Below are 23,064 nucleotides of genomic sequence, written 5' to 3' on the forward strand. Positions count from 1 at the left end.
AAGGCAAACAGAAAGGCATGGATCACCAGGGATATTTTTACAGAGTGGTTCACTGACCATTTCTGCCCTGCAGCGTTATTGTCGCCGCAAGGGACTGGAGGAGAAAGCGCTGCTCATCATGGACAATGCGCCGAGTCACTCTACTAACTTGGCTGAGCTGCCCACCTGCATTTCTGTGGAGGTCCTGTTCCTACTGCCCAACACAACGTCGCTTATCCAGCCTATGGACCAGGGGGTGATTGCCACCTTCAAGGCCTACTATCTCCGCCGCACATTCCATCAGCTGATTGAACACACGAACCGCGAGGACAAGCAGTCAATGTTGGACTTCTGGAAGCAGTACCACATCATGAAGGCTGTCTCCAACATTAATCTTTCCTGGAAGGAGGTGACACAGCAGTGCCTCAAGGCTGTGTGGAAAAAGATCTGGCCAGAGCTGTGTGAGGATGTGCAACTACCAGAGCCCATCATAGTGGAGATAGTTGAGCAGGACATTGAGCAGTTAGTCCAGGCTTCAGGTGAGAGCCTCAACAATGAGGACCTTGAAGAACTGGCTGAACAGGGCACACAGAAACCTCAGGACACCAGCGACTCGGAAACTGAGCCTCCAAAAGAGCTTTCCTCTGAGCTCCTAAACAGGGCATTGCAACAGGTCATGATATAATGGATGAGCTAGTAACCAATGATCCTGATGCAACTAGGAGCAGGAATGCAAGGCGCATTGTGCTGGGAGGGGTGTCTTGCTACCGCCATCTGCTGGATAGCCGCAAGAAGCATAGACAAATGACCCTTGACTAATTTGCGGCCAAAAAATGAGGCAGGAGGAGGACCCTGGAGCCTCCACATCCACCATTTAAAATTTTTTTTGTTACTTTAATTTGGTACTGTTTCTTTAAATTTATTGGGTGAAAAACCCTTAGTTTATTTAGCTTTTTATTTATGCTGCTGTGTGCAGTTAACAGCAAGTAAAAATATAGTTTTAAAAAGTTTTAAATTTCTATTGGTGTTGTGTCTTTTTTTCCAAAGTTGATTCCCTATGCCTATCTTCCCCATGTTAAACTGCCCCATTTAGAGCTGTTTTGCTTAGCACCTATCTACAGCTTAGAGCTGTTTTGCTTAGAACCCATCTACAGCATTAAGCAAGGTATTCCTGTATAATGCTGACTGGAGATAAAGACGTAGGCACCAAAGCATCCAGAAGTATGGAACAATGTAACCAGAGGGAGACCACTAAGTATCTGCAGTAACAGAAAGTATCAACACAGAAATAAACACCAAACTAGCCTTATAAGGCTACTCCCATGCCTAAGTAAGTGAGGAGATGGTTACTAAACACCTAAGTCTGCAATCTCCTAAAACTCTATTCTGAATTTTGGACCATCCTGTACATTTCAATCTTTACTTGAGATTACAAAAACAAAGATAATGCGACTTCAAACCTCTTTTGAACAAAGTACATTATGTAAACAGTGTTCTGGTGCAAGTGACTGCTGTTTTTACAACTGACCAGCCAAGCTGGTTTTTCAGAGAACTATACATTGAGTATTTGTTTTTAACAATAAAACATTGAACATCTATGGAAAACCAGATTCACTTTGCTGTAAGGCTTAAAACACATTACAGTTGGCCTGATTAATAAAGTGGTCCTTTAATGTTAAACTGTATAATATATTATATGAGCTCTTAAATCCCAGAAAATAACTTGTGCAGAAAAAAACAAAACTCAATATATACCACATGGTACAATGTAGACACTGTGTGCAGTAAAAATTAGAAAGAAAACAACACACACTTGTTTGGTAACCTGGAAAATCCTCAAGTCCAAAAGATTACTCACATTCACATTGCTATTTGGTGAAACGATCGGATCTAATACCTTATTGCTTCTCCAAACTCTAGTCCATTGTTAATTGTAATCAAACACATTGATTGCAAATCAGTTACTTTAAATAGGTTTTTATTTAAATTTGGGCGCAAACAAAAACAGAATGTAATAAAGTTCAGTTTGTAGTCCAGTGGGCCATCAGCGATTTCTGCTCAGCATAGCAGAAACCTGGCCCATTCACATAGTGAAAGTGTGTTTGCATGGTGGGAACAATGATTTCTGATTTGCCCATCAGAACGCTTTTACTTCAGCCAGATGTACTTATCCCCAACATCTGCATTGTATCCATCAGCATATTTCTTACCAGGCAGCTGCAAAAACAAAGAAAACAGAGGGGTATAGTATAAATTCCATAGGAACCTGAAATTCTGTCAATTATGGGCCATAAAATAAAAAAACAATTAGCTACTGTATGATATATGAGGAGACAGTTTGGTTAAGTGGTCACGTAACACACAGACATGAATATACAAAAAAGTAAAATAAAGTATGAAAAGTTTTTGTTCCACAGGATACTGCTGCAAAAAAAATCATGTTATTGAAAGTATTAAAGAGGAATTAGAGAAAGGGATTTTAAAGTAAAAGCTATATTCTCATTGGGTGATTTCAAAATATAGCTGAATTCAGATGAGGTTATTCACTAAATTAAAACAAAACTGTTGCAAATTTAAATATAAATCACAAGAATGAGAGGGGGGGGGGAGCAGATAAATCATAGCTTGATTATATTATCCTCAGTTTTGTGGTTTGGATTTTAATTTGCTCTACAAAATATAATTCTTGTATATATAATTAAGAGTTTTGGTTAGTTATATATTCTAGTAAAGGAACATTCTAAACACCATAAACACTACAACTTGGTGCCATTAGTGTCATTCTACCCTACCATTCTAAGGAGTCAAACTTTTTTTTGAACGTTTATGACTTCTTACCTGGGGTTTGCCGAGCACTGTGCCCAGCCTCCACTATCATTGCATGACAGCCCAAAGTCCCTAAGAAGGAACTTCTGTTAGCTCTCCTAAGTCAAGTCCTGCAATGCAGCTGAGAGTGATCAGTGGGAGATATGTAGTGGTTATGGTACTCTGAGTGTTCCTTTAATGACAACAGACGTTCTGCAAATCAATGTGCCTCACTTACCGATTTGTACTGATAATATGCAGCATCATAATCCATAGCTCCAATTGTGACTTCTGGAAGGTACAAGGGTAAAGTAAGCATGCTACAAACTTGGTCCTTGTCCTCCACCCTACAAAAAAAAAAAAACGACAAGTAAAATTAGAACCTGGTCCACCATATACAGTAGAAGATATTTTCCATAAGGTTCTGTACGGTTGCAGATCTCATTCATTTAAGACAATAAAGAGAGATCTTGCAGAGAGAAGCTGCAGAGGGGTATGTACACATAAATGTTTGCAGAAAAACTTGTGAAATTAAAAATAGCTGATGAGTCCCTTTACTGAGATAGAATCGCTGACATAACAATGGTTTTATATACAGCCAGATGATTAAATAATTCTGCACAAACTATAAAAGATTAGTGCAATATACTTACAAAAAAATAAAGCATTACTTTTAGCAATGTTGTCACTTCTGAGTTTTTCCATAAGGAAATAAAAGAGATACATATACAGTCAGGTCCATAAATATTGGGACATCGACACAATTCTAATCTTTTTGGCTCTATATATCACCACAATGGATTTGAAATGAAATGAACAAGATGTGCTTTAACTTCAGACTTTCAGCTTTAATTTGAGGGTATTTACATCCAAATCAGGTGAACGGTGTAGGACTTACAACAGTTTGTATATGTGCCTCCCACTTTTCAAGGGACCAAAAGTAATGGGACAGATTAACAGTCATAAATCAAACTTTCACTTTTTAATACATGGTTGCAAATCCTTTGCAGTCAATTACAGCCTGAAGTCTGGAACGCATAGCTGCTCCATGGCCAGGTGTGTGTTATTCCCTCATTATTCCATTTACAAGGAGCAGATAAAAGGTCCAGAGTTCATTTCATGTGTGCTATTTGCTTTTGGAATCTGTTGCTGTCAACTCTCAATATGAGATCCAAAGAGCTGTCACTATCAGTGAAGCAAGCCATAATTAGGCTGAAAAAACAAACCCATCAGAGAGATAGCAAAAACATTAGGTGTGGCCAAATCAACTGTTTGGAACATCCTTAAAAAGAAAGAACGCACCGGTGAGCTCAGCAACACCAAAAGACCCGGAAGACCACGGAAAACAACTGTGGTGGATGACTGAAGAATTTTTTCCCTGGTGAAGAAAACACCCTTCACAACAGTTGGCCAGATCAAGAACACTCTCCAGGAGGTAGGTGTAGGTGTGTCAAAGTCAACAATCAAGAGATGACTTCACCAGAGTGAATACAGAGGGTTCATCACAAGATGTAAACCATTGGTGAGCGTCAAAAACAGGAAGGCCAGATTAGAGTTTGCCAAACAACATCTAAAAAAGCCTTCACAGTTCTGGAAAAACATCCTATGGACAGATGAGACCAAGATCAACTTGTACTAGAGTGATGGGAAGAGAAGAGCATAGAGAAGGAAATGAACTGCTCATGATCCAAAGCATACCACCTCATCAGTGAAGCATGGTGGTGGTAAATATATTATATATATATATATATATAATTTTTTTATTGTTTATCACCACAAATTCAAAACACTGCACTGGAGGGTTATTGATATTTCAATACAGTCAAAATAGGCACTACTTTGTCTTATGGACAAGACAATTTTTGGCAACATGTGGCATTAGTAGGAACATCTGCCACCACATCCTGACATTTTCCATCATCAGTTGTGGTCTATGACATCTCATGGTGTTTATATGAAGTGATCCAAGAAGAGTCAGATATGCAGGATCTCCCATAGACTCCTGTGCTTGCGTGCATGACACATGTGATGCAGCCCTTAAGATTAATCCTCCCAGAGTTAAAAAGACAGGGAACAGTTGGAAAATCTATGCTGTCAACACAGATAAACCACATAAAATGTGTAATATTTTCTAGTGTATCAGAATCTATGTAAACTAAATTAAACTGATTTTGTTTCATCCCCTGTGATAGATATAGCAGTATTTATGAGAAGATGAAAGGCACAGCTGCATGAACTGTTTATACAACAGATCCACCGCTTGTGACTGTTACTGCATAGTTTGGGAGTTGCAATTTCTGATTGTGCATTAATTATGTATGCAGTTAGTGCATTGTGTGATTCTATTCTCTTCCTTTATTGTCACTTAAACAGCTGGTATATATAAACTGCACAGAGAATGGGTGGGTAATAATATACCCAGCTGTAAAGAACTAATAGGATATGCACATGGCGTTTCAAAGGATATTTGAAGTTTATTTTTTTTAAACATCTTATTAGGGGAAATAAGCACTCAATATGTTTTTGTTTTTTGAGGAGGGAGATCACTGAGTGGCCTGTGTTTTTACATGCAGTTTATATACAATCTGTTGCAAACAGATTTGTGGAAAATATGGACATGCATATTAAACCACTTAAGCTGCAGGTCTTGGTTCCAAACCTAGTTACTTGCAGCGCTACCCGATATGGGGAAAATATGTATAGCTTTTCGGATGATTGTGTATGAATCATGGTGTCACAGAACCACAAAGTCATTCATAGTTCTTGTATAAAAACCGTATGGTACGGTTCGCTTACATATTCTGAAATGTGCCCATCTTAATAGCACAGCCAACCACCAACTATAATATATATATATATATATATATATATCTGCACAATTTAGTCATCACAGAATTAAAAAAATAAATAAAAATAAAAGAAAAACAAAACAAAAAAACCTTCATGTATTTGCATACTGTGAGTTGGGTAATTTTAGGGGGGGTTGGAGGGGGGGACAAACAATATAGTCAGCAATAGCAAACCAGTCTAAACCCTGACTCAACCAAGATATAATTAATACTCACAGCATACGTAGATGGTGTAAGGTGACATCATTCTGCTCTGTCCATGGTCCCTTGTCAAACTTTAGGTATTCAATATCTTCAATAACCTAGGAGACATAGGTACAAGGTAATATAAGGAAATACAAGCTACGATGTTTTTACGTACAAATCCAGCAATTCTTCCTTCTACGCAGCAACTCTTACCTTCTCCACATCCTGAATTTCACTGCCTGAATACTGCAAGACTTCAGAGGTCTCACTAGAAAGAACAAAAAGAAATGATCAGGAACCACAACAGCAAAACATGCCATAATTTGTAGCATATTTAGAATAGAAACAGGAAAGGCGGACAGCAATGGGCCCACAATGAATATGAGCAGAGCTAGAACTGGAGGACAGGCTCATCTTAAGATAGGGGGAGAGGGGTTTGGGGGCCATTATGAGTAGTGTATTAAATTAGTGAGGAGTGCAATGTATTCATGTGAGGGAGGGAGGGGGCCAGTGTATTAAATTGGGGGAGAGAGTGAGGCAGCGTATTAGTGTGGAGGGAGGCGGAGCAGTTTGTTAAATTGGGGGGAGGGCAGAGTAATAAATTGGGAAGGGAGGTGGCAGTGTTTTAAATTGGGGATAGGAGGGGCAGTGTATTAAATTGGGGTAGGGAGGGGTCAGTGTATTACATTGGGGGGAGGAAAAGAGGGAAGTGTTTTGCCACACATGCACAATAGCCTCACAATGCTTTCCAATGGGAAAGCATTGGATTGGCTGCACTCATCAAGTTTGATGATGTCAACAAATTACGCTACCTTGTTGATTTTTAAGTCCTATGAGTGTGTTCTTCACTTCAGAAGGATATTGATACTTTGGATAGAGTTCAGAGAAGGGCTACTAAGCTGGTTCATGAATTGCAGGATAAAACTACCCAGGAAAGGTTAAAGGATCCTAACATGTATAGCTTGGAGGAAAGACGAGACGGGGGGGATAGGATAGAAACATTTAAATACATAAAGGGAATCAACACATTAAAGGAGGAGACTATATTTAAAAGAAGAAAGACTACCACAACAAGAGGAGCAAAGGTTTAAAAATAAGGGGCAAAGGTTTAAAACTAATATCAGGAAGTATTACTTTACTGAGAGGGTAGTAGACGCATGGAATAGCCTTGCAGCTGAAGTGGAAGAGGTTAACACAGTAAAGGAGTTTAAGCATGCATGGGATAGGCATAAGACTATCCTAGACTTGAGATAAGGCCAGCGACTAAGTAAAAGTATTTCGGAAAAAAAATTGGGCAGACTAGATGGGCCGAATGGTTCTTATCTGCTGTCTCATTCTATATTTGGCTGTTTTACAGCTGTGCAACAGCATACATTCACCATTTCAGTTACATTACCAAACTTTTCTTAACATGTCAAGGTAGTTGGACTGAAATATTAGTTATATGCAAATCTCCTTAAAATAAATTCGCACTTTTGTTTACTTTGAAGCCCTACGAGTGTGAGGACGTCCAGTGTCAGTTAGGCAACTTTTTTTTTTTACACTATACTTTAAAAAAAAAAAAAAAACCACCTACGTTTCTATGAAAACTGAAGTTTTTGTTTATTTGCGGCCCACATAAACCTAAACCTCGTTTATTTGGCCAGTGTTAGCGTAGGAGTTTGACATGCTTGGCGTACAGCATCCTTAAAATCTAACCTGATCTGTGGTAGGAAAGAGGTTTTGTAGGCGTCTTCAATACTCTGAAGGTATGACAGTGAAACTTTCTTCTCAGAAGCCTGCAACATGAAAAGGGGAGACACTAGTAAGTGCTACACACTGGAGCTCCATAAAGCAATACACAAATGGGCAAAACAGAAAAGGTTCAGCTGGCACATGGAGCAAAAACCTATAGGGAGTCAACTACAAAAATAGTATGGGACCAACACTGGTTGTGTATGCAAAGTAGGGTCACAATAGGCAAATGGAGTAAATTCCAGAGATGTAAAAATCAAAATAAATGAATACACACACACTTGAATTTTTTTTTTCTACATGCATAAATGTTCCACATAAGGCAACAATACAACTCTGTACTAACACAATTTGTTATCTGGCAAATATTGTAGTTTCCTTTAAGAATTGCTAATTTACCTTATTCCTGACATTAGGCCCTAACTGTGATGTTAAATAGTTTTTCTGCTGATCTCTCTTAATAAACGGATATTGAACACGAAAACAGAATGGGTAAATAACCTAGACATGTGCAATTACATTTGCGCTCTCCTGGATTTTCTTGTGTACATCGGCAGCTGGAACATCCACATAGATAGCCACATGAGGGGGCAGGAACTCATCAATGCTCACACCCTTAATTTCATTGTAGTTGGACACACCTGGCAGGGGTAAAAAAAAAAAAAAAGTTTTTTATATATTATATATATATATATATATATATATATATATATATATATATATATATATATATATATATATATATATATGACATTTTAAGACTAGAAACGTAATTCCCATCTGCAACAGTACTCTTTACTTTAGGAACAATTATTGCATACACTAAGTATATATTGAAATAACTGAATATTTTGGGATGTAAAAATATTTTTCAAACAGTGGCATGCGAAATACAAGAGTGTTTAATGGCTAAAGAGAGAATTGTGGTGAACTGATTACTAGAACTACACAATAGAAATTGAACTTTAATCACACACAGGTGACTCCTGCAGGGTCTAGAAAGTTATTTACAGAGCAGGAGATACAAAATTCTAGTTTAACCCCTTAAGGACTGAGCCAAATGTACACGTTGTGAACAAAACGTAAACAAAACCTGGCATAAATTGTGCTATATGTCTGTCCAACCGTAATTCACCTCTTTCATATTAAATGCACCCCCCTTTGTTATATATTATTTTATTCAGGGGAAACAGGGCTTTCATTTAATATCAAATATTTAGATATGAAACATAATTTAATATGAAAAAAAATGGGAGAAAATAAGAAAAATTTTATTTTTTTAGTTCTAAATGACATTTTAACTGTTAATGTCATAATACAGTTTGCTTTTACTGCAATAAAATACACTTATTTGTATTCAGCAAAGTCTCACGTGTAAAACAGTACCCCCTATGTACAGGTTTTATGGTGTTTTGGGAAGTTACAGGGTCAAATATAGCACGTTACATTTTAAATTGATTTTTGCAGATTGGTTACGTTGCCTTTGGGACTGTATAGTAGCCCAGGAATTAAATTTACACCCATAATGGCATACCATTTGCAATAGTAGACAACCCAAGGTATTGCAAATGGGGTATGTCCAGTCTTTTTTAGTAGCCATTTGGTCACAAACACTGGCCAAAGTTAGCGTTAGTATTTGTGTATGAAAAATGCAAAAAACGCCAATTTTGGCCAGTGTTTGTGACTAAGTGGCTACTAAAAAAAAGACTGGACATACCCTATTTGCAATACCTTGGGTTGTCTACTATTGCAAATGGTATGCCATTATAGGGGTAATTTTCATTCTTGGGCTACCATAGGGTCACAAAGGCAACGTAAGCAATCTTGCAAATTTTAATGTGAAAAAAATGGAAAAACAAGCCTTTTACTTGACGCAATAACTTTTGAAAACACCATAAAACCTTTACATGAGGGGTACTGTTGTACTCGGGAGACTTCGCTGAACACAAATATTAGTGTTTCAAAACAGTAAAAAGTATCACAGCAATAATATCGTCGGTGTAAGTGCTGTTTGTGCGTGAAAAATGCAAAAAACGTCACTTTTACTGGCGAGATCATCGTTGTAATACATTTTACTGTTTTGAAACACTAATATTTGTGTTCAGCGAAGTCGCCCGAGTAAAACCGTACCCCCCCATGTACAGGTTTTATGGTGTCTTGGAAAGTTATAGGGTTAAATATAGTGCTAGCAAATTAAATTCCCTATACTTTCGGCATGGGTTGTCAGGCAGGTCCCGCTAATTGTAATTAAGATACCTAATTATGTAAAAATATTACATAAATATATATATATATATATATATACACATACACGTATATATTTATGTATATAGATATATATATATTATTTCGTTCTACGTGTATTTTGATATAAATATATATATTAATATCACAATACAGTTAGAACGAAATAACATCTATATATTTTTTAATTATTTATTTTTAATGTATTTACAATATATATATATATATATATATATATATATATATATATATATATATATATATATATATATATATATATATATATATATATATATATATATATATATATATATATAGATATTTATTTTTACACGGTTTTAACTTTTTTTTTTTCCCTTCAGCCAGCTGAAGACTGGCATTACAGTTAGTCCCCCTGCTGGCAATGCCTGAGCCAGCAAACCCGGCCATGTGATTGTGAGGTCCTCGCAAGGACCTCACTCTCACATGGCCGGGGGGGCCCCTAGAAGGAAGGACGTGCCGCGGTGGGCTCCCTGGGAGTCCCCCCAACCGCGATCGCCGGCGTGGGATCGCCGGCAACCGGGCAAGTAACAAAAAAACGGAGGGCGTACTATTACGCCCAGCGGCGTTTAGAGCCGCTTAAAGTAGGGCATAATAGTACGCCCTCCGGTCTTAAAGGGTTAAAGAGAATGTGCAATAATGGAAGCTTAAACATTAGATTTCTTTACAGGAAGTGTTAGGAAGGCTCTGGAAGCCATATGCAAGAACGTGTGACTAGGGTTGTATAAACAAAGTGATTTAACTCCTAAATGGCAGATAATTGAACAGTGAGACTGTAGGAGCATGCTTTATACACCAAAACTGCTTCATTAAGCTAAAGTTGTTTTGGTGCTTATAGTATTCCTTTCACACAATACCAACTCTGAGGCAAATAAATAAATGAACCCCCCCACTCCACCTCGGAACGTGTCCCGTGGTATCTGGCACAAAGTATCTGTTATCTAGTGGGGCCTCCACGGATCTGATTTGTTGTTTCAGCACATCCCACAGATGGTCAATTGGATTGAGATCTGGGGAATTTGGAGGCCAAGGTAACACCTTGAACTCTTGGTTATGTTCCTCAGACCATTCCTGAAACATTTATGTAGTGTGGCAGGGTGCATTATTCTGCTGAAAGAGGCCACTGCCATAAGGGATCACCATTGCCATAAGTGGGTGTACAAGGTCTGCAATAATCTCTAGGTAGGTGGTATGTGTCAAAGTAGCATCTGCATGAATGCCAGGACCCAAGGTATCCCAGAGGACATTGCCCAAAGCATAACACTATATCTGCCTGCCTTCTTTCCATGGTGTATCCTGCTGCCATCTCTTCCACAGGCAGATGATGCAAACACAGCCCACCATCCACCTGATAAAAAAAGAAAACATGATTCATCAGACTAGGCAACCTTCTTCCACTGCTCTATGAACTGGTTCTGTTCATGTCCCCAATAAGGCGATTTCAGTGCTGGTCAGGAGTCATCATGGGCACTCTGACCAGTCTGTGGCTACGCAGCAAACTGCAAAGCAGCTATTATAGCCAGCAGTAAGTTTTTCAGCTCTTCTGTATGATCAGACCAGATGGGCTAGTCTTCACCCCCCACGTAACTGACACCCGTTCACTGATTGTCCTTACTTGAACCACTTTTGGTAGGAACTAACCACTGCGTATCGGGAACACCCCCACAAGACTTGAAGATATTCTTCCTTTTGGGAAACATTTTCATACAAACTGAGTCTATGAATAATATAATATATTCTGTAGAAGTTGTTCTCTTGAAGAAGCTGTAAGGAGCCAAATGTCTACGTATGGAACAATATGGAGACCTTCTTTCCGTAAAACAGCTGTGATGGCCAATAGTACCTTAGCAAAACCAGAGTTGCTGATACCAGAGAGCAAACAGAAGGGCTCTGAACAGAAAATGTAGGGAAGATAGTCTGTTCCTGGAATGGAGAACTATAGGAATGTTCTGCTTCTTTTTGCAATACAAATGTTTAGGTACGCGTCCTTGAGGTCTAGTGAACTCAGCCAATCTCCTTACTGTATCAGGTTAGTGGCTGTCTCCATATGGAAAATGTTCCTCGGGATGAACCAATTTACTGTTCAACAACTGTGCAAATAGATCCACCTTAGGAAGATATTCCAATCCCTTCTTAATCTCTTCTTTAACTGCAAAAATAGTTTTAAAATGCTTAGTTAAAAAAAAAAGCTCTCTTCGATGGATATTTCCATTACCCTAAGCATCAATTCCTTAATATTTAGGATTAAAGGCAAAAGATCGGAACGAATAGACTTATTACTTTTTAGCTTCCTCAGATGCTTCCATGACGCAGAGGCTTATAGGCATCCGGCATAGACTTGCTGCAGGAAGAACAGATCAGATGTTTAGATTTGGACATACATTTCCCTTTTTCAACAGACTTATCAGTATTCTCTGTATTAGACATACGAAAAAGAAAATAATTAAATGAACTAAGGGCAAAAAAAAAAAGTCAAGCTTAATTGGCCTCTGTGTGTGCTAGAGGGTTGGTGAGAGCACACTTGCAAAAGAGCCAAAGTATTAGGAGCTTTACTTTTAAATCCATCTAGTTGCCAGTGTGCTTTCCTGTCAAGTGCACCGCATCTAATCTGAAGGGAATAAGAAAAATGTGTGATATATGTTAGACCAAAAACAAATATGGGTAACGTGACTAAAGCAATGTGGTTCATGTAGGATCAAATGGAGAGGTGTTTAAAATATGGTCCCAGAAAAGGATCCATGATTAATTGATTCACTCCAAAGGCAGAATACCGGCCCGCACAAAATCATGAAGTCAAACATCCATAGGCTCAGGTATAGGTAGCTGTCCAGACAAACAGGAATGTTGAGTGAGACTCACAGGCTGCATTTGGAATTGCTGCACAGGAAGAATGTCAATCGTCATGTAAGCATTGAGTCATGCCCCTCTAAGTCCACTATGTAGCAATTTGAGTACTCTGCTCTCACTTGTAAAACGGACAAGGATTTCCGTGGCCTCTATAGCTGTGTAGGAGCATGCATCCTCGTCCTCTTGTGGATTTGCCCACCTGTTCGCTTAGAAGGTATCACTGAGTACCAGATTTTCAAGAACGGTAGGGGTCTGCTGCTCTGATGTGTTGGAGCTGAGTTAGAGCTTGGTCGAGAAATTTGCAAACAACTAGTCCAGACTGGTCAGAATACGAGACAACTGGCCTCTCGAGTCGGGTGAGCAATTGGTATTTGCCATTTTAGAGGTGATGCCATTCCTGTAGCTTGCTCAAGGAGATGTACCGCTTGGCACAACAACAACACTAGCAGTAGGTGATGGGATAAAACACACCGGTGAAGGCAATTACAGTGACAAATTTGAGACATATGAATTCAGATATCCAATTTTAACAGTTTTACTGGGACCATGTCACTTTTTGGACAAAATTGTAGCCATCCCCAACTACATTTTACTCCTATCCTGGCATATCATTTGCAAAATAAGACAATTTGAGTTACTTAATACTGCGCATTTGGAGTCTTTTTGGCAGGTTGTTTCATCACCAATTTCTGCCAAATTACGGCATAAATTTTTTATTTTATTTATTAAATTTTAACGCTGAATTTCACGTATTGTGAAATACCCCACATGTATACCCATTCCAAATTTCTGGCAAAAAAAAAAAAAAGATTTAGACACAGGTATGTATGTAGAAGCAGAATAGATAAACTTTATTTTTAGTGACAGAGCCACTTAAAGGCAAGTCATTACCGCTATCGGCTCCAAGGGTGATCAGTCAGCCTGGGGGCCAATCAGAGAGCATTGTTGGACTGCTTCACTGTAAAGCAGTAAAGCAATAGAGCAGTATGAACTGTTCAGGCATATCAGGACAGAGTCGGTCTGTTAGCTCAGCAGCAGGCTATCAGGTATCGGATTAGTGAGACAGCCTGTCATAGCAATCAGGTGCTCTGGGCGGGGTTACCAAAACTATTGCTATAGAGGTTTCATGCTTTAGATATCAGGCAATAGTCCAGTATATGCCAACAATGATCTGGTAACTGCAGTTGGCATTCAAGCTCTATGGCATCTTAGCACAGCGATCAGATTCCAGGGGCAGCAAGAGTGGGGGCCTATTGTGTGACTCCCTCCCTTTTAAAGAGAACTGCAATAGCATTTAGCGATAACAGATTTACAAAAGGACTCAGGACTGCGGAGGATACCAGTTATTAAGGGGTTAATATCGCGCACAGATGGATAAATGTACTGGCAGAAAGGAGTACACTGCTATCCATTTATAGGTTAGCATGTATGTACATGGCCAAGTGTTTTAATGCATGCATACAGTAGATGTAGTGGTGTTATTTATTCATGCTTGCTTACATTCCTTGCGGATGTATTCATTCTTTAACATGGCATCCAGAAACACAAAGTCGCTGAATGGGGACCTCTCCAGAATTGCTCCCTGACCTGTGAGATGAAAATCAAACAAATTAGATACAACATCTTGCCCTCCAATCATTAAATACATGCATTTAGTAGTGAAGTGAGCCAAAGATTTATGGAATGCACTAGAATTGGAGTATTTAATCCAGGGAGTCCCAGCACAGTAAAGCAAATGCTTTTAAAGGGGCACAATTTATAGTCATTAGTAATTGGAGACACCGAAACTAAAACTCTGGAACCCACAATCAATAGAGAATACAGTGATCGTGGAATGCGATAGTAACACTCTAAGTACTCATTCTAGTCGGTGTTGAATAAACCATCACACCATTGGGAGTCATTTTTTAAACCTCCTTCCCACAAACTGAAATTATAACGGGGAATATGGATATCCTACCTAAAGGATAATCATAATAGAAAAAAAAAATTAAAAACATAATGAAATGAACAATACATCAACACAAAGCTGTAGGCAAGGAGAACATTGCATGCTTGGTTTGGGCAGTCAACAAATGTCACTTGATACAAGGCCTGCAGGAACTGATCCCTGAGAGGTCTATCTGACAACATTTAATTCTGACATTATCTAAAATCAGTGAGGGTTCAGAGACTGTTTTATGGTGAGTTGAATACCTCTGATGGATGGAGTTAATGGATTACATTTTCTATAACAAGGTATACATTTGGCACCTGGGGCCCATGTCACCAAATGGTACCCATATGTATGGTGATACTCCAAACAGCCTTGATTTAATTAATTTGGCATAAAAAATTATTACAGTTTGTTAAAATTCCCATAAGCTTTATTGAGACTCCTGCAGATAAAATGATTTGAAAAGTTATTCGTGTTCTTTTTAACGCTGATCCAAAGTATTTATATTGAAGCCTATATTGGTGACCAGTGTGGTAAAAGCAGTTATTATAGGCAGGATGTCCAAGTGAGAATGTAATACCTGTGCTCAGGAGATGTTCCAGGGCATCTGAATACTGCATGAAACGCATGCAGTACATCCACAGCTGCAGGCGGTAGGAGTTCCCATCAGGGTTTTTAGGGTTATCATAGAACTCCTTCAGACTGCAATGGCCATTAAATTTGGCAGGTAGAAAATTTCCATCAGTAGAATCATCCATGTAATATATATTAGCTTCTGGAAAATACCGCATGCCTAGAAAAAGAGAAATGAAAGAACATGTAAGACTAAGCAGAATCTTGGCACATGTTTAAAATGTCTTAATCAACTTTATAATGAGTGGGACAGAGGAAGAGGAAAGGCTTGAGAGGCACAATACACGTAAAGCATTTTGTATTTGGTATGCCCTCCCTGTTTGCACCTTTTAGCTTTTTGTTTGGATTGACATAAATCAAAATGTTTTTTTCAAGCTTTTGGATTATACCCACACCACCAATGTTTTATTTATTTATTTTCCTTCCTTTGAACCTGGTTTCTTTTCTGTTTGGGAGTCAGCAATCACATTGTTAAAGAGACTCTTCAGATCCCTAAAAGCACTTTTAGCTTGCTGAAATGCTATATGTGTAAAGAGTGTGTCATCTTTTTTTCCCATTTTGCAAAAATTGCATAGAATTTAAAGGATCACTATAGTGTCAGGAAAACAAACCTGTTTTCCTGACACTAGGTCATACTTGGGGGACCCCAACCCTCATGGTCCCCTCCAGTGGCGCTGAAGGGGGACCCTGAGGATGCCCTAGTGCTCCCTCGGCGCTGGTGACCTCTCCTCCCCTGCCGACGTCGGCTCCCAAGTGGAGCAGAATGCGCATGCGCGGCAAGAGTCGCGCGCGCATTCTAACACTCCATAGGAAAGCATTTCTCAATGCTTTCCTATGGACGTTCTGCACGCTGGATGTGAATTTCGCATTCAGCGTCACAGAAGCGCCTCTAGCGGCTGTCAGGAAGACAGCCACTAGAGGTTGGATTAACCCTGCAATGTAAACATAGCAGTTTCTCTGACCTGGCACCCAGACCACTTCATTGAGCTGAAGTGGTCTGGGTGACTATATTGTCCCTTTAATAGAAATTGGAACTTTTGTAACTGAACCTGGTTACACCCCCTGGTTGTCAAGCAGACAACTGGTCTGGTTACTTTCTGGTCTGTTTAGCTCAGTGGAGCTAAACACACGAGGCAGCAATTGCTCAGGGCACCGGTTTTGCAAACATGTTACATTGAGATGTATTGGGAAGTCTGTGATTGTACAGCCACAGAAAGTCTGGGTGGGGATAGAAGGGGAGGACTTGCAAAGGCTGCAGACAAGAGAAAGGCAGATTTTGCAAGCTGTTTTTCGATATAACCAGCGAAAAATTGCAAAATTAAATGCATGCAACTGTTCATTTGGGTTATATCTACTAAACCATGTATTTTGTATTTGGGCAGTGGAGTGTCTCTAATGACTGACAAGTAACCTCCACCTACAAAAAGGTCCCCCCTTCCCCCCTTTCCCAAGCAGGTCAGTAGTAGCAAGAGAAAAGAAAAACATTTTTTTTTTATATATATATATATATATATATATATATATATATATATATATATATATATATATATATATATATATATATATATATATATATATATATATATATATATATATATACACACATACATACATTTTCTGTATTTCCTCTCCTATACCAGTTGTATATTATGAATATAGCAAGATCCAAACAAAGTGGAGGGTCAATTCAAGTAACCGCAACATCTTACTCCCAGAGCCAGATTAAGAGGTTGCTAACAATTATGATAGTGACTGCAAGTAACAAACATGCCTACTGACACAAATGGGCAGTCATGGTATGGTCTCGACCAAGATTCAGTTACAATGTATTCTTAGCCAATATCTGGCCCACATTATAGAAATATGTTTAGCTAAATAGCACTAAATACTTTGATAGTATTGATATAGATGTTAGGATCTGCGTGTCCAGTTTGCTTGATGTTCTTTTCACGCATGTATTAACTCACTTGTACCATACTCAATAAACAGCTTTATAAACTTAAAGGGACACCCCAGTGCCAGGAAAACAATCAGTTTTCCTGGCACTGCAGGTCCCCTCTCCCTCCCACCTCCATCCCCGGTTGCTGAAGGGGTGAAAACTAGGGATCGACCGATTATAAGTTTTACCGATATAATCGCCCGATATTCGGTATTTTCGGCAATATCGGTATCGGCCAATATAGATACCGATATTGCCGATAATACCTCCTAGGACCGCCAGGCTCATTACAAGCCCGGTGTTCCTGGGGGGGCGGCAGCAATTGCTGACTTACCTTGTTACCTTGCTCCTGCTGAGCGTAGGTGGCTAGTGAGGGCTGCCAATGATTTACGCCATTGTAGCGTGGCCTTGGTAAGGTCCTGGTAGAATGTTAGATGCGAGTCCTCAAACAACAATGGAGTCTTGCCCTTCACTGCTGCCACGATGTAGCTTTTGTCTTGGGGTGACAAGCACCGAATAATTACATCGCCCGTGATTGGGGTCGAGGTCTTGGTGATGGTAGGTAGGCGGTACAGTCCAGCCATGGTGAACTTTTTGGCAAGGGCCGCAGGTAATAGAGTGGCAATGAGTCTCCTCATGTAGTGGGGTAATTCCTCCATTGTTATCGTGGGGGGTACCCCTCTAATTTTAACGTTGTTGCGGCGGTGTATGTCTTCCTGCGCGGTTATTTGTAGCGCCATGTTGTGCTGTGCATTTTGGAATTGGTGCATTGCGCTTTGCATTTCCGTATTTTTCCCCATGTCCCCTTCAGCAGCGGTCGTCCTCTCACTGATCTGTCTTATGCTTGATTTTAGGGTAGCCATGTCTGCAGTAAGGAGCCTCTGTATTTCTAGCAGTGTATTCTGCATGTTATGGAGGTCCTGCTTTGTGGCAGGGGCTGTCGCCCCAGGGATTTTTGTGGAGTTAGTCTGTGCTTCCCCTTGTGTTGCTAGTGTCGGGTTGGGGGTCAGGCTTGGCATATTTGGGGTTGTTGGGAGGTTTGGGCCTTCAGGGCCGTCTGTGGTCACCATTTTGGTCGGTACTTGCCTCATAAAAGTGCCGATGTCCCGCTGCTCCGTGTTGTTGCCAGGTTGTGGCTTCTGGGATCTGCGTCCCATTGCCGGTGGTAGGTGTGTGTGTGCGCGCGCTGGGATGCGGCAGTCAGGCGTGTCAGCAGCACTGTACAGGCTCCGGTTGCAGAGGAGCCCCTCGAGGTACGCGGGCGCCTGTGAGTAGTAGACCCCAGACCTGCGTTCCGGCTTCCCCTGCTTTGGGGAGGATAGGAAAGGCATCAACGGATGCTGCAGATGGCCCCTAGTCTGTTCCCGCAGGAGCCAAATGAGTCTGGTAAGCAGAGGGATTATGCTGGATTTCAGTGCCCGGTCAGGAGCTACCAGAAATGGCGTCTCTCCTGTTTCGCGGTTAGGCTCCGCCCCCCAGAGACATGATCTATTCACAAAAACTGCTTCATTAAGATAAAACTGTTTGGGTGACTACAGTATCCCTTTAGGGATCTGTATATGTAATGTTTTACGTATTAAAGTATTGCATTGTTAAACCTTTTTGCCCTCATTTTTACAAGGCCTAAGTCAAACGTCTGTTTCAGCACACCACAACCGAATTACACCGCAACAAACGTACACTCTTTCTCTGCCTTGTTTCCCTGACAGAGGAGGAGCCTGTAATTGTGGGAAGGGTTACACAGGCTTTTTTTTTTTTTGTAAATATCTTTTTATTGAAAGATTCTCAAAATCGTTAGCAAGAAAGGGTGAAATGCTAAGAAACGCGCAGGTTTCAGGTGAACAAATGAACAAAATAACAAAATAACAATTAGTAATTAATCAATCGAGATACGCAGATCTCATGTGCAACCATGGTAAGGGAGACACGCAGGTCTCAAGGCAAACTGAGTGTTCATCATACAGCATGCATATGTCTTGCATTGATGCACAGTAACAATTTCGATGCCCCTCCAACATGACCTGACAGTGTGCTGCTGGTGTGTAAGACGATTTTCATGTTTGCAGAAGCACGTATGCCTTAATAAATTGTGCAAGCATAAGGACACGCAGGTCTCAGGTATGTGTTTATACCACAAGGCCTATTGTGTGACTACCTGTTGCAGGTTCTCAGGCACCCTTGGTAGTGGGTTCCCTTTCGGGTCTCTTGCCTCTTCTGGGCTCCTCTCTGGGTAAGCATCCTAACTGGTCTCGCTGACTCTTGTGTATGCCCGTGACTCTCTGGCTACGAGTCGTCCAGCTAGGGTAGGGTGTGTCGTCGGTTGGTGGGCTAAGACCCTCTATGAGGACCTACGTAGGGAATTTGCGGTCGTAGTGTTGTTCCTATGTGTGATATATGATCCCTATGCCGGGTCCCGGGTTCGCGTCATAATATGGGTCGTTGTCGACTCTTCGGGGAAGCGCCACGTCTGAGGCCTGTCTAATGTGTCCGATGCGCATCCGGTAGTTGTGAAACGTTACTCAAGTGTTGTGTGGTCAGTCCTCCATAGTTTTTTTTTTTTTTTTTTTCTATTCCCTGTTTTTGTTTCGTCTCCCCTTCCCAGGGTACTCTTCCCTTACGTATCTGCCTGCTAGTAGGTCATGTTAGATGTCATCGTCTTCTAGATTGTACTGTACCTGCTGGTCTCCCTTCGGGCGCAGCCCAGTGTTGTCGTGTTACACAGGCTTTTTACACACAGAGCACTCCCTCCTATGTGCACCATTGGAATTCAAGTAATTTCAATTTTTTATGGAAAAGTAGCCTAACTGGAAGCATAGCTGGGGAGTAATTACAATTTCATAATATATACACATATATACATACACACACACACTTTGTTTTTTTTTTAACCTCACCTAATTTTTCTGCCAGTTGCTGTGCCAGCTTCCCCTTGCCGGATGCCAAATTTCCATCGACAGTGATTATCTTGCTGTGTTCCCCAAACTTCTTTGTGCTCCTCTCACCAAGTACATACCTCCAGAAGCCATATTTCAATCCATTCCTGGAGCTTACATGAAGCTGTGCCTGTGCAAAGAAGAATCAACAGGACATTAAAAAAAAATGAAAAATTCTGCTACATACATTAACAAGGTTAATTACTAAACTGAGAATTTGACTAGTTTGAACTTAGATTTGAGGTTTGAAAAAAGACCCCAAAAAATAGCTACGGTAAATAGAATTACTACCTTCAGTTTCAAACTCTTCCTCTCACTGGGCTCATCATTACAGATGATAAACCAGTCCAATGCTCCAACATAGGAAAGCATTGTTTTGCTAGTACATATGACAATGGCAATCACTGTTCTGTTTCATTCAGGTTTTATTAACTTTTTTTTTTTTTCTTCTTTTTCCCCAGAGCTGTGACTCACTCCATGTAGTCACCCACTCCACTTCCGGTGACATCTGCCCGAAGGCCTGTGAACAATCTCCTCTTCGTGAGTGGATTTAAAGGGACACTTTCCACACACAGACCACTTAAAGGGAAACTCCAGTGCCAGGAAAACAATCCGTTTTCCTGGCACTGGAGGGTCCCTCTCCCTCCCACCCCCCAATCCCCAGTTGCTGAAGGGGTGAAAACCCCTTCAGTCACTTACCAGGGGCAGCGACAGGTCCCACGTCGCTGCTTCCTCCTCCCCCGCCGCTCCTCCTTCTGGTTACGTCGGCCGGTGGGCGAGACTGATCTCGCCCGCCGGCCGAGGAGACCTAATGCGCATGCGCGGCAATGCCGCGCATGCGCATTAGCGCACCCCATAGGAAAGCATTGAAAATGAATTTCAATGCTTCCCTATGGGGAATAGAGCGACGCTGGAGGTCCTCACACAGCGTGAGGACGTCCAGCGACGCTCTAGCACAGAAAACCTGTGCTATGAAGCAGGAAGTGTCCTCTAGTGGCTGTCTAATAGACAGCCACTAGGGGAGGACTTAACCCTGCAAGGTAAATATTGCAGTTTTAAAAAAACTGCAATAATTACACTTGCAGGGTTAAGGGTAGTGGGAGTTGGCACCCAGACCACTCCAATGAGCTGAAGTGGTCTGGGTGCCTGGAGTGTCCCTTTAATTTCTTTGAAGTGGTCTCGGTGCAGTGTCCCTGTTCCCTTAACCCAGCAATGTAAAACATTGCAGTGTTAATACTGCCTCTAGTGGCAGTCTACGGCGCTTCCTGCACTGTCAAAGTGTTTGACTCCCTAAAATGACCTGTATGTCCTCACGCTTTGACTTTGCATGAAGACATCCAGCGTGTTGAAAATTCTCATAGGAAAGCATTGAGTCAATGCTTTCCTTTGTGAAAGGCCAAATACATGTGCGGTACTTGCCGCGCATGCGCATTAGGTTCCCCCCTATTGGCTGACATCTGTGCAGCCTGACCCAGTGCTTAGGGACATTGGCGCTGGAATCGTGTGTTTATGGTTTTTTTTTTGTTTTTTTTTAACGCTCTCATAGCTGGGGGAGGGGGCAAAGTGGTCCTATAGTGTTAGGAACACAGTTTTCTATTCCTAACACTATCGTTTTTTTTAGGTTTGCAATGAAAACACTGCAGTTTCTGAAAAAAAAGAAAAACCTGCAATGTTTTACATTACAGGGTTAAACCGACAGGGTCACTGCACCCTGATCACTTCATTGCGCTGAACTGGTCTGGGTGACTATCGTGTCCTTTTCACATTGCTGATCCAAGACCTGCAAAAGGTCATCTGTTAGTTTGGAGTCAATACAAATGTGAAACCTGTCAAGACGACAAACCAGGCCAGAACTTCATCAATAAACAAAATATTCAATTATTAGATTACACTCAGGCATGCATGGACACCTCATGTCACTGAGACACAGGCAGCAGCATGTCAGAGAGCTATAGAGTTACCATATCCGCCATGTTTGTATACTACATCCCGGTAACCCTCAGCCAGCCACACCGAGTCCCGGTAACCCTCAGCCAGCCACACCGAGTCCCGGTAACCCTCAGCCAGCCACACCGAGTCCCGGTAACCCTCAGCCAGCCACACCGAGTCCCGGTAACCCTCAGCCAGCCACACCGAGTCCCGGTAACCCTCAGCCAGCCACACCGAGTCCCGGTAACCCTCAGCCAGCCACACCGAGTCCCGGTAACCCTCAGCCAGCCACACCGAGTCCCGGTAACCTTCAGCCAGCCACACTGAGTCCCGGTAACCCTCAGCCAGCCACACCGAGTCCCGGTAACCCTCAGCCAGCCACACCGAGTCCCGGTAACCCTCAGCCAGCCACACCGAGTCCCGGTAACCCTCAGCCAGCCACACCGAGTCCCGGTAACCCTCAACCAGCCACACCGAGTCCTGGTAGCCCTCAGCCAGCTACACTGAGACCCGGTAACCCTCAGCCACCCACACTGAGTCCCGGTAACCCTCAGCCACCCACACTGAGTCCCAGTATCCATCATCCCTGGAGAGCCAGGGCTGTCATACAGGGCTGGAGTCATGTCCTGGTTGCGATAAGACTGGGAGACAATAAATCAATGCACACAGTGTCCGCCATCCCTCACCCCGGTCACAGCCGCCGCCGGGTTCCCGGTCAGCCTCCAAGCTCGGACCGCAGCCCTGACAAACATCGCTCTGTCCTTCCGGAGGGGACAACCTGCGCCGGGGTCCTTCTCTCTGCCGCGGGCGCTCGGTCTGACGTCACAGGGCTGCCTTCCTGCTGCCTGATTCCAGGCGAGATAAGTTTGAGCTCCTGCACTGCGGGAGGAGAAGTGGTGATGGTGCTGATTAAAAGTAGTATCCGAAGAGAATGTAGTCTTTGGTTATTCTATATTTACATTTAATAAAGGCTAATTGCCCTCCCCCTCCCTTCCACCTAGGCTGAGCATC

At 41.5% G+C, this 23,064-nt stretch overlaps 1 protein-coding gene across 1 annotated transcript; it reads right to left on the minus strand.

Moving 5' to 3' along the window:
* Positions 1 to 1,940: 1,940 nt before the first annotated feature.
* NDUFA10 (NADH:ubiquinone oxidoreductase subunit A10) lies at positions 1,941 to 22,861 on the minus strand. Its single transcript, XM_063430038.1, has 10 exons — positions 22,740 to 22,861; positions 20,086 to 20,254; positions 15,200 to 15,412; positions 14,184 to 14,270; positions 8,073 to 8,194; positions 7,518 to 7,597; positions 6,033 to 6,087; positions 5,850 to 5,935; positions 3,023 to 3,131; positions 1,941 to 2,196 (listed from the first exon to the last, which is right to left on the minus strand). The coding sequence occupies exons 1-10, from the start codon at positions 22,803 to 22,805 to the stop codon at positions 2,128 to 2,130; spliced, it is 1,056 nt and encodes a 351-aa protein (XP_063286108.1). The 5' UTR covers positions 22,806 to 22,861; the 3' UTR covers positions 1,941 to 2,127.
* Between the last annotated feature and the right edge of the window lie 203 nt (positions 22,862 to 23,064).

Source organism: Pelobates fuscus, chromosome 8 (assembly GCF_036172605.1).
Source record: "Pelobates fuscus isolate aPelFus1 chromosome 8, aPelFus1.pri, whole genome shotgun sequence".
Classification (NCBI taxonomy): Eukaryota; Metazoa; Chordata; class Amphibia; order Anura; family Pelobatidae; genus Pelobates; species Pelobates fuscus.